The sequence below is a fragment of the Diorhabda carinulata genome, chromosome 4 (genome assembly GCF_026250575.1).
Source record: "Diorhabda carinulata isolate Delta chromosome 4, icDioCari1.1, whole genome shotgun sequence".
NCBI lineage: Eukaryota > Metazoa > Arthropoda > Insecta > Coleoptera > Chrysomelidae > Diorhabda > Diorhabda carinulata.
This window is the reverse complement of record NC_079463.1, coordinates 12,939,842-12,953,324: the sequence shown is the minus strand read 5'-3', so window position 1 is coordinate 12,953,324 and position 13,483 is coordinate 12,939,842. Positions and strand designations below refer to the sequence as shown.

Genomic DNA, 13,483 nt, shown 5'->3' with positions numbered 1-13,483 from the left:
TGATAGACAGACGGAGCCAAATCTGGTGAATAAGGGCGTTGTTCTAGTAATTCAAACCCTAAATCACGAATGTTTTGCATGACAAAATGAAATTTGTGAGCAAGGGCGTTGTCCTGCAAAACCAAAACAACTTTGGATAGTTTTTCGCGTCTTTTCTCTTTAATTTTTTCCTATAGAGTGGTCAGTAATGTCGAATAGTAATCTCCAGTTATTGTTCATTATCCAAAAAATCAATCATGATTACTCTATGGCAATCCCAAAAAACTGAAGCAAGAACTTTTGCAGCAGATTTTTGGACACGAAACTTCTTAGGTCTTGGAGAACCAGAGTGTCGGCATTCCATCGATTGTTGCTTTGTTTCTGGATCGTAGAAATGTACCCAAGTCTCATCCAAAGTAACAATTCGGTTTAAGAAGTGTACATCGTTTTCAAATCGAGCACAGATCGAACGCGATGATTCTACCCTTGAACGCTTTTGGATCTATTTTGTAGCAATTTTTCTCATTTCCAAATTGACGTGAACTATATGATGAACGCTTTCGTATGAAATATTCAGCGCTTCAGATATCCGTTTAAACCCAATTCGATGGTCTGATGAAATCATGCCATGAACTGTATCGATATTTTCGGCGATTGACACAGAAACTGGCCTTCCCGATAGGTCATCATCTTCAATGGAAAATTTTCCTCTTTTGAAGTTTGCAGTCCAATTTTTCACGGTCGCATACGAAGGACATTAATCACCAAGGGTATTGAGCATATCTTCGTAAATCTGCTTACCTCTTAACCCTTTCAAATGCAGGTACTTTTTGATGGCTCGATACTCCAATTTTTCGATTTTCACAATATCGGTCGACATCTTTTTTCTTTTAATTTATTGTGTAACTTTGGTTCATTTTTTTGACGTCAAACTTTACACTGACACTTCTAATAAGTTATTGTTCGTTGCTATTGTAACGCAATATTTTGTTTATGCATGGATTAGTCTAGGCTAACTAGATATCAATACATCCCCGTAGAAAACGACGAGCTGATTCATTCGCTAGACACAGGCGACAATAAAATCAACCATTCTTGGTGTAGCTATCACATCGATGAGAAGTCTGCTGGTAAAACAGTCTCTATGACTATGGATGGAAATACACATGGTTGTGCATTGTGCCTGTCTCACCAATCAACTGTTTCGCATAAACAGACATAATATACGACTGTTGACTTGTCTTCTTAAAGTCATCTATACGCATTAGGTATCAAAGACGACCAGAATGTCAACGGTGTTTTAAAACGGACGAAACTGCAGACCATGTCATCGGTTGAAGCCTAGCACTTACACGTGTGAGGTTTAAACATATAGGCAAGTCTTACTGTTTGACTGACTTTTTCAAGGATATTGATATTTGGTAATTTTATATGTGGTTCGATGGTTCTCCACCGTTCTCTATCTCCACTATAGCTTTATTCGCGATGCTGATTTCAAATCAGTTTAGGAACCGTTCGCTTGCATACTTTTAAATGCAGTTTCGTGTTCGCGGATCCAATCAGTTTCGTAAATTATTGATTACGAATCAGTCATAATGAAAAGTGTAGGTTTGAACATGTTTTTTAGCTTTTTATTACTCAATAAAAAAATCCTGAACCGGTATAATCGAGTGAGCGTATTACAGCTAATCCTGAATCGAATCAGAATCAGTTGATTCTAAATATGACTCGCGAACAAAGTTAATATCAGTAAGAGGTTCTTCAAATTATGTTGGACGTTTATCATCAACTTCATATGACATTTTGATTCATTGCTTTTAGTTATCACAACATACAATCCATCATCGGTTTAATATATTCATTTACGATTACATTTCGATAAATACCCTTAATCGTGGTATGATTATAGATTTAAAATCATCCCAGCGTTCGTTACAAAAATAGAAAATAATTGAACTGATTTGATATCTAATTCCAGTTAAAATTTACGAGATGAGATCAAAAAATACTGATAAACGAGTAATTAATAGTATTAATGGAATATGAATTGAAATTACTATTAATGATGTGAGAAAAAACATAAAACTCTACCAAATACAAATAATGAGAAAGTTATGGAACTGTAAAAATTTTCTTTATTCTTCAAACTTCCTGGTATTTTCCAATTAAGAGGGATTAAGACAGAAAATGTTATTTTAATATATATAAATACCAATATTTACCTTGAGATAATCTCGTAGGGGTAGTAACCCTCACCCCATCAATAGAAAGATATTCGGATAAAGGGTATATGGTCACGATTCCCTCGCTGTTTTCGATATGACAATGTAGAGATTGTACTCCTGTGCCTTGGATGGGGATATCAACTCCGGAACCGCTTCCAACTGTAACACGACCTTGAAACACAAAAAAAACTCAAATGAGAAATGTTCAAATATTGCTATCAATTAAATTTATTGTTAGAAAAATTTCACTATTTCATTGAAAAATTTTTGTTCCGGTGGAAATCCAATGATCAATTAATTCATCTGATTGAAGAGAACCACTCAGTTTTCACTTTATCATGTTGCTGTGGATACATATTGATTTATTTATTATAAGACATAATATTTAATATTTAATAATTTAACATAATATTTAAGACAATATTAATGAATTTATCAAAAAATACTGTTTACAGTGAAAAATTTGTATGGAAAGCATTTATGGACTTTTGCAATGATAGGAAGTATCAATTAGATGGAAATCGGACGGTGATCAAATTGATATGGATTTTAAAGGATTAGGCTGTGAACATTAGAAGAAAAGATGGTACAGAGTTTAAAGGAACTACGGTCACAACAATGTGGAACCTTGTAAGTAAGCTGTTACAAGAAAAATATTATGAGGCAATGAAAGTTATTATTGACGCATTTAAAAGTGTTGTATTTCAACAAACGCGGGCTGCCGGCGAAAACTGCGATCAAATCCCTGTAAAAGGAAACAAAGTTCGACATCATTAGGTTCCGTAGAAATAACTAAAATGATAAATTTATGGAATGAAAATACCCCTAAAGGGGTGTAACGGAAATTCTATCACATAGCCGCAGTAGAATTAGCTTTGCGATGTGGAAAAGCTGCTGCTTACTTGACTGACGTTTTTGTATGGAATCATACAACGATGGTTCTCTATTCAGCAAGACTTGCCGAAGTGTTAAGATTTTTTTAATTGATGTCAAAAAGGGGCCACATATTAAAATCAAAAGATTATTCCTAAGAATAAACCGTCACTATAAATTCGAAAATAATCACTGGTATGATAATATGTCCATTGAAAGAAATTCAATTCAAAATTGGACAAAGTCGTTTGTCGAAGCGATTGGCTCAAATAGCTAGAAAAAAATACTAATGACTCCAATAGATGGAGTGCCAAAAGTGGTTTACAAAGCAAGAGCTTATAATAACTAAGGGTTACAACAATAGAAGCTCAATAAAACCCTACTTGATAATTGACGAAGGGCATCATAATCAAGTTAATAACGGCATGCGTATTGGAAATAAATCTTCATCAGTTATAGAAACTAACACGTCTGGATCTTCACTTAACTATTTTAAATTGTTTGTTTGTTAATTTTGCTCTGTATTTTTTCTACAATTATTAACAAAGCTGAAAACAAAACTACGAAAACTCGCCATCATTTCCTTTTCTGTAAACCTTCTAATTTTTTTAACACGCTTTCATTAATTTTCCCTACATGTTTGTAACTGATTTTTTGGCCTCGATTTTTTCCTACTTTGAGCAATTAGATTCCATTTAAACCTTGTACACTAGTCAAATACTGACGAAAATGCAATAATTGGATCAAAATATCTGATTATCCTGATTCGCGAGGATTCATAAATTTATTTTTGTATCCTTTGCACGAGGATTAGCGAGATAAAGCTAGTGGACAAACTTCGAGCAGTTCCAGATTTATAAAATCGAGATGCAACCATCAACATATCAGTAGCTTTGCCGCTTCCGCTTATAGAAACGGAGATTACATCTATACTACTATACTACACTATGATATAAGGGTGATTCCGTTCTAACTGTGATTTTTTGTATTCAAAATTTCAAGATTTTAAAATTTAACTTTTCTAACTTTTTTATGCATATTATTCATCTATTTTACTGTAAAAATAAAACTCTAAGAGGAATTTACTACAACTTCAAAGTATCACGAGCAAGACACAAATGTCGGATTTTGAGTTCCACGGTACTGACTCATTTATCCACGGTACTGACATGGTAACTTAAGATATTAAACAACAAGTGCATCAATTTTCCTCAGTTTGATCATAAACATTAGAATTTATAAGGTAATTAGTTTAAATCATTTGTTACGACAAAAAAAATTAATAATTTATCGGTAAATTCTAGGAATGGACATGACACGGTACTGACATGGTAACTTAAGATATTAAACAACAAGTGCATCAATTTTCCTCAGTTTGATCATAAACATTAGAATTTATAAGGTAATTAGTTTAAATCATTTGTTACGACAAAAAAAATTAATAATTTATCGGTAAATTCTAGGAATGGACATGACACGGTACTGACATGGTAACTTAAGATATTAAACAACAAGTGCATCAATTTTCCTCAGTTTGATCATAAACATTAGAATTTATAAGGTAATTAGTTTAAATCATTTGTTACGACAAAAAAAATTAATAATTTATCGGTAAATTCTAGGAATGGACATGACACGGTACTGACATTCAAGTGATGTAGTATAAGTTTTCTTTAAGTGGCAAGTTATATTGTATAAAAATAATGTTTAAATATCTTAAGAATTATTCAATTAACACAAAATTTTTATTAATTGATTATTAATTAATGACTAGTACAAAAAAACAATACAGGACATTGAATATCACAGTTAGAACGGAATCACCCATAACTTGTTTTTAAAAAAAAATTATTGTAGGTGATAAAGGTAAAGTGTAGCTGAACACAAAAATATAAGTTTGGAAAAAATGTCCGTCTATCTGTTTGTACACGCTAATCTCTGGAACTACTGAACGGATTTTCATAAAACATTTACCAATTTCTTCATCTTAGCTTGGAGCAGCATTGAGGCTATATTTGATCGAAATTGGTGTACGAAAAAATAGTAATGTTGATCTAAAGTTAATTACTTCGCTTCGTGGCTGTCTTCGGCGTAATTTGTGTAACATGTAAGTGAGTACCTAGGATGTATTCGATATTAAATCGTTGGAATGGAAAAATTAAAAAATAAAAAAATGATTTTAGCCATAATTATAGTGTTAATATCATAAGCACCATCTAACGACCCTATTCTGTATCTATTTCAAACAGAGATGCACAGATTTTTTCTGATTTATTGCTACAAATTGGCGAGGTTTGCCTGATAGTTTATGCTGTAGGGTTGAGTCATTACCAGACCTCATTTCCTTTGTTTATGGCAATGAAATTCACGCAAACTCTTGGCTTTGCGAAAGAACCATGTTCACTCCTCGGAGTGATCGAGCTGCCGATATAGATACTCGACACAATTGAAGGAGAATGGGTTGAGTATGTCTCTATAAACAGAGTTATGGAGCAAGGCAACTCGACGAATTACCCAGTGGAATTTTTAAATTCTTTGAGCGCGAAAAAAGAAGTTCCAATCATATTTTTGCGGAACATAAGCCTACTCAAAATATGTAATGGTACAAAGGTACAAATATCGTCACTTCAGCGTAACGTAATAGAGGCGGAAATTTTGAAAGGATGTGGCACCGGCGAGCGGGTGTTTATACCAAGAATCCTTCTCATCCCAAACAACTTTCCATTTCATGTGAAACGAGTCCAATTCCCGGTTAGTCTTTGTTATCCAATAATTATCAACATAGCGCAGGGGCAGACTCTACGCGTTTCAGGGGTGGACGTTGGTGTAAGCTGCTTCTCACACAGTTAACTAGATGTTGTTCGCTTCCAAGTAAGTGAACCAAATAAATTATTTGTACACATCCCAACAAACCGAATGTCCAACGTTATATACAGGGTTTCCCATGACGAGTTAAATCTATCTGTATATGGCAAAATACTTATAGTGAAATCATGAAAATTTCTACGTTTGGGTTTGCGGATACGATCTTCGGTCCAATCAGAAGTCGACTGTAATTTTGTTATATTAAATAGAACACCCTGTATATTAATATATTAATGAAATTTACGTAAAATTTCAGTATACTTTTGTCTGAAAACTTTTTTCGAAAAATGCATACTTATAAATTAAAATTAAATATTTATAGAAAGCATTTAATATCTTGGTATCGGTAAGGTTTAGGTATAGGTAAGTATAAATGAATTTGCCTTATTTTTTATCCCTGAATGCATTAAAATAGAAAAAACTGGGTGGTTCTATTTAAAAAAATAAATAAATTTGATATTTATGACGTTAAACTTTGAACATATTTTATACGCACCCTGTATAAAATGAAAAATTTTCCAGCATAGATTCAAATACGTGTGACCTTTATACAAGCAACCGAACAGAAACCATTTTCATATCTGTAAGGGTTTCTTCGTATAAAAATAATTTATAAAGGTCTACATCGGTCAAATTTTTTACAAAAAAAAATATTAACTCAAAAAGTATGCATTTTTCGAGAAAAGTCTTTAGACAGAAGTATACTAAAATTTTACATAGATTTCTAATATCTAATAATATACAGGGTGTTCAACCGGAAGTCGACCATTATGAAAATATTTTAGTTAAAAAGATCGTATCGTATACCCAAACGTAGAAATTTTCATGATTTCAAGTATTTTGCCATATACAGATAGTTTTAACTCGTTGTGGGACACCCTGTGTAAAGAGGCATTGTAAATACTCATAAAATAACTGTTTCTTTTTGTATATAAATTATGTTGTGAGATTAGTAAGTGTAATTTTTGTTCAATATATTGTATATGTATATGTAAATATGTAAATCATTGATTTTATTTATCCTTGGTAATACATAAAAAATAAGAGTTTATTAAAATAAACCCTTATTTACGTGAACGAAGTCGCGGGCACAGCTATTTGTGAATATACCTCGTATGATTTTGGTAATTTTGTACAGAAATATTGGACTTCTATCTATGTTCATAAGTCGACTTTATGTTATATACGTCACGTCTGACGAATGAAAAATACCATTAAAAACAGGTTTTTTCTAATTTATAAGATATCGTTTATATATATTTTATAATCCAATAATTTCATATTAATTATGTTGATGATAATTAACACATCATGAAAACGTTTAGGTTTACAGAATTCTCGTTCTCAATTTTAATTGCCCAAACGTTCTTGGTTATAATTAGTAATAATATTTATTGAATCATTTCAACACAGCAGCTGGTGTTTTTACACAGTATGAATGAATTCCTAAGGCCCATTTCGCACCAAGCCAGTCTAGTCCATTCGCGTCCAGTCATGTCGGACGCTTCTGAATTGGAAATATTAACTTACCATTAAAACAAAGAGAATGTGTAAATATGGTTTCATACTAATCGCGTCCCGTCAAGTCCCAACGCGTCAAGACTTGCCAAGACTTATTGCGACTCAGCCGGTCGAAAATTTTAAGAATCATTCAGTCGTGACATTTTCCCAGAGAAAATGGATATAGAAGCACTAATTGCATTAGTGCAAGCGAAAGAAGCAATGTACGATCCTAAATACCCAAAGCACATAGATCGGGATTTTATTGCTACTGCATGGAGGTGCATAGCTATAGAATTGAACACAACTGGTAAGTAACTAAGTTTTTATTACAGTAAATTTTCGTGAAAAAGAGGTACAGATTTGTCTACAAAACATCCCGACATTTCTCGTATTGCCATGGTACAGAACCTTCTGGTGACATGAAATACTCGGATCTGCATTGCCTTTGTATTTGCTCTGTGGATACTTGTAGGTCTTACGGATTGAAGTTGAAGATCGATTGAATTTTGTTCGAAAAATGCGGTTTTCAGAATCTTGTCCCTTTCCTTTTGAACTTGTCGGACAAAATTGTGTAATACGCAAGCACTTTTAATGATTGAAAGAAACGAACACTAGTCTTCTTAAATGTATGGGATGAACCCAACAGAAATTTCGTCTTTTCTTCATCTTCCTTCTTTTGTGTAATCGGAGTAAAATTATGGCTTGCAGAAGAGCATCCATCTTGTCACAAATTCTTTACAACACTGACTGTCTCAGACTCAACAAGCGACATATTCAGTGCGAAAGCAAATTTTTACGTGACTTGACTGAACAAAACTTGACTAGACGCGAATGAACTGAACTGGCTTGGTGCGAAATGGGCCTAAGTCTCAACAAACTTCAAACATCATAGTAGAGCTTGAACGACCACGAAATCAACTTGGAAAATGTCTCAAATCGAGTAATAAAATGTTTGACTGAAAAAGTATTAATACCAACACAAATCAAAAACAGAATTAACTTTGTATACGATCTCTTGTTTCGCATTCTAATGCTACTGTACACGAATGTGGTTTCACAGAGATTGAACAACCACAATATAGCTCGGATCTGACTCCATCCGACTTTTTTGTCGTGTATTTGGTTCTAAACGTTATTCCAAAGATGTAAAGAAGAAGTTGGATATTGCTTTCTGACTTCAATTTCTTCCAGGTCTTCAGTCGCCCTTCTTCCAAAAGCCTCAGTAGTGATTTACATTCGAGATTACACATTACATTCGTTTTTCCTTTGGTCTGCGCACAAACACCCAAAAACCTCAAATTTTGACTCATGTCTGCATAAAACTCTTTCCCACTCTACATGCGTCCAATTTTTATATTTATTTACCTACTGCAACCTCTCTGTTTTATTTTGACGACTTAAAATAGGTTTCTTCACTGCTTTCCAAAATGGTCAGCTTCTCTCAAACTTCTTTTCAGTTTAGAAGTACTCAGGCAGATCCCAAATTCATTGATCTAATCTGAGTGAGTCGTATCGATCAAAACAATACGTTAAACTTCAGTGGTTTTGGTTTTTTGAGGTTGCCCTGAAGGTTTTCTTGTTTTCTATCGCCAAAGTTGGTGGATGCATATTTTTTCACATTTTAGTCCACGATAGGTCGAGATATTTTTAATTCGGCGGTAATGGTACGTTTACTTTTGCTTAAACTATGAAGACTTTCGATTAATACACTAGTTTCAACCAATAGTTCCTTAAAACTTACCAGTCTGAAATTGCGAGAAGGAAAACAATCTATATACGAACTTCACAAAACGAAGTCTTGGTTCAAAAAGAATAAATCATACTATGTTAGCGTCGCACAGGGCTAACTGGGACCAAACTACAATTATAAACAGCGAAGAGACAATTCACAGTTGAAAAATAATAAACAAATCAGCCAGAAATTTTGTTTTGTCAGAGACTGTTTTGACTACCGGTTAGAAATATGAAAGAGAAATTTGTTGAAGTGTATTATCTGTATGAAGTAGGTAAAAACTTTTGACCGATAGTGTACCAAAATTGGTGATTGGCGTTTATTTCCAGGTGTTAGGCAAAGAAATAAACATTTTTGTTGTTGGTTCCCTGTAGGATTATTGCATTTAGTTGTTTGACAGAGTTTTGCATTTCAAATCGACTCTATGTTTCTTTACTTAACTGATTATAGTATTTGTTGATCTCTCTAATTTTTTATTCAATAGCTTTTTCTTCTTCAATGGTGTTACATCCCGCTACGCCTTGAGCTCCTTAAGTTTTCTTCCCTAGTTGTTTCTGTCCAGAACTGTCTTCTCCCAATTGCGTATCTTTAGAAAACTGATTGCTTTTTCTACAACTTCTTCCTGCCATCTTTCCCGACATCTTTCAATAGGTATGTATATCGAAACTCAAATTGTTTTTTGTAAAATATTGAAGTTATTAACCAAATATCTCCTAATTAAATATAACCTTGTAAACAGAAACATTTAATAAGAAACAATGAGTTAATTACCATGTTATTAATGCCGACATATATCACAAACACACTACCACAAATGACTAAAGTTCACACACGATTAAAAACACTACGAAACATCGAATCGTTAAAAAACGATCTAAACTCGAAAAAAAAAAGAAAAACAGCTGCAATCTACAAGACGTTCACAAAACAACTGAAAGTTACATAAGTCAAACGAATCAATTTCGGAATGTGGGAATCATTTTTAACCAGTTATTTAAATCATTTTTACTCATACCTAACGTTCGTAACAGCTATTATTGAAGGTTGGCATGAATCGAAAAGCAAATGAAAATTTTATAGCAATAATGAAAACCAGTGCTGTACTTTCGCTTATTATAATTTAATGACTCAATATATAAATAGCGACGAAGCCAACGTCAAAATTTTAAACCAGGCAGTTTAAATATTGACATTAAAAGTAAATGTGTAGTTTTAATACAGGGTGTAGCGCGAAAAGAGTTGATTGAAAGTAATCTGAAAATAGGAGACTGTAGGTTAAAGTAAGCAACAATTGTACATGTTGGCGAGTAAGTTTAAAACTCCCAGTATAAAATATCATGAGTTGGACATATGAAGTTAGAGGGCAAGCACTTGTTGTTTATTGGTTACCATTTACACGTCACTATCTTCGTTATTAGACTAGATATCATTATTCAATGTGGATTAGGCTTTTTCAAAGTTTTAAGAAAAATATAAAATATTAGATTCTGTTTAAAATAATAAAGTTAACGTCTACTTACGGTATAATTTTGCAACATCCAAAAACTAGAGCTCTGAAATATCACATTTTGAACATATCTGTAACTTTTGAACAAAATTTTTCGCACAACACCCTGTATATACTTATTCAAATATTAAGGATATTTCTATATCGCCATGTATTCAATCTAATTGGAATTATAAAATTCACTTTTTATAATTAGGAATCTACCATTAGAAAAAAAAATAATTATTTTCTTGTTTTCTTATTGCTTTTTGGGATTTTTTTTCCTTCATGTTTTTGATCAGCAATAAACAGTTTGAATTCAGAATTGCTTGTGCATATTTATATAAAAATCAGTACAAAATTTTCAAAAAGATTCGTTAATCTAAATTATACTAAGAAGAAAATTAGGTTTTGATGGGTCATGGATTACTCCGAAGCGAGCTCAACACAGACAGATGTTGTGAAATGTGAAAATGTCATTTCGAGGGTGCTTAATCCTCGTGATACATATAAATTTCTGGGAAGAAAATTTTTTATTACTAGAGGTGTTTCTGTATAGATCTGAATAATAAGGATAAGAATCTGTAATGTTAATTTAAGATCTAAACGCCTCTAAGGAAAGTAATAATCTAACATTCTTTTTTAATAAATTCCTTGATAATTTCTTTTACTATTATACGAGGGTTGCCTGAAAAGAAAAGAGTTTTTGTAAGCGTCCCGTTTTATCTTAAATGATGGTGCAGAGTATCCATACACTCGTTTATCATTTGTGTAGACGTATGGCTTTCCAAAAACAAATATTTTCGGAAAAATCTTCATAACAACTCACTTATACGATTATCAAACTGGAACAAAGCGACCAAAATAGCGATAATCTCTCTCAAAACATGCGAAAATATAATTCCCAACTTTTCAATAAGTGCTGACATCTTCAGGTCGAAGGTCGGACACTTTTCAGTCAATCTTCGTACGCCAAATTTTAGCTGACTAAAAGTACTGTTACGAATAAGTTCGCAACATAGTTTCCTAAGCCGCACGAATTCGCGCGGCGTCTTCCATATTTTTTATAAATGGCGGAGCTCGTTTGATGTTTATTTGTATATAATTGTTTTAGTAGCAGGCGGTTTATTTACCGTATTTCTTCTAAATAATTTGTAGAAAAATCTATTTCTTTTGTTTCTTTTTGTTCTAGAGCTTTGTAGAATTTTATTTAGGTATATAAATGATTTGTGTAGACGCAATTAGTTTTAAATAAATAATCGTTTTGAACAGAACGAATTATCAAAGTAGTCAAAGAGCTTAAATAAATTGATTAAGGGATAATGACGACTGAATTATTATAAATTTAGTGTAGTTATAGTGTATAAATACATTGAGAACGTAAGAGACAGCGTTTATTAATTCACCCCACTAACATAAAGAGTGTAAATAAATACGGAAAACATTACGGTAACATACATACAAACCTCAACGATGGTCATTTCGTTTACTGTCTCCATTTTCATGACATAATTAAACCGTACTCTTTATAACCAAGTTCTACGAGGGATGCTACTTGAGTTTTGAAATATGGCAACACTGATATGAATATGTCAAATCTGACATTGCCATTATAAAGTTTGATATTTTTAATAGTGAAATTCCTCAGAACGTATTGTCATACGAACGCTATTTGAGTTGTTTACAGATACTTGAAACATTAACTCACTTCGATTTTTGGTGATGAAACACCTCGATCCACTGTGTTTCGTTGGTTTTCCGAATACAAGATGAATTTCAGGTCGTCATAATCGGCTGTTGTTCCAGAAAACATCGATATTGCAAGATCGTCATGTGACATACCATGAGATTGAAGCATTCTTGTGCATTGGTGTGAAACAAATTGTTTGCTTTGGATATCGCATAATTTGTAAGCCGCTCAAAAAACGCTCGCGTCGACTGGTGCAAAGAGATGCTGAAAGCATTCAATGATGGTGCTTCAAAGACGTCTATGAGACCGTGACAGGCGACGAAAACATCGATGCTGTGCATAAACTGATTTTGGAAAATCGTCATGTGACATACCGTGAGATTGAGGCATACTTGCGCATTAGTTCCACTCGAATACATTCAATATTGCATGAAGTTATATCAGTGACTTCGTCGCTGATATAACTAACACAAATAATATCGTTACCGTTTATAGGTTCCCATAAGAAAATGCTGACGGCACATATCCCACAGTTGATTTATTTACTTTAGCCTTTATAGAACTTGAGCAAGATCACGGATGTTCTCTAGAGAAGTCAAATTAAATTCAATTTTAAACTTTTTTCTGTATTAGCAGCAGAATTATATTCGTGAAGTTAACGACGTCAGTCAAAAAACTTCCCTTCTTTCCGAATAATCCTCGTATTTAATATTATCTGTTAAATTTTCTAGTATATTCTAAACGCTCTTACAACTAACGTTATTTTAATCTAGAACAAGTGCTTACAATTAAGATCAGTTTACTTCGTTAATATTGAATTGAATCTATTTAACACTACGACATCTGCTGGTTTATTAATATAATTTAAATCAGTACCGGATTAGAATTAATATGTATAGTATAAACTCGTCCCATTTTATATAGTTAAATTTTTTGGATTAACGTGAGACCTTAAAGAAGATTCCGCACGATCAGCGGCGAGTAGAGTTTTTAATATTCGTATTCCAACTTTAGCAGCATCTACGTTAAACGAATCAATATAATCAGTCTTGTGTAGAACTTTTTACTGTAAAAATGTTGACAACAAATCAGACTCCTACCAATACATCAGATGATAAGGTATTTTTAGC

General features: G+C 32.9%; 1 protein-coding gene across 5 annotated transcripts in view; it reads right to left on the bottom strand.

Annotated features, from left to right (window-relative positions):
- Nucleotides 1-13,483, bottom strand: part of LOC130893387 (pleckstrin homology-like domain family B member 1) — a 142,725-nt gene that overhangs the window by 52,309 nt on the left and 76,933 nt on the right. For 3 of the 5 annotated variants that reach the window (XM_057799444.1, XM_057799446.1, XM_057799448.1), the window contains one exon: nt 2,202-2,375. In XM_057799444.1, the coding sequence (XP_057655427.1) occupies nt 2,202-2,375 (174 nt within the window). Of the gene's footprint in view, nt 1-2,201; nt 2,376-9,948; nt 10,160-13,483 lie in introns of those variants that run through there. The other 2 variants (XM_057799445.1, XM_057799447.1) reach the window with 1 other exon arrangement.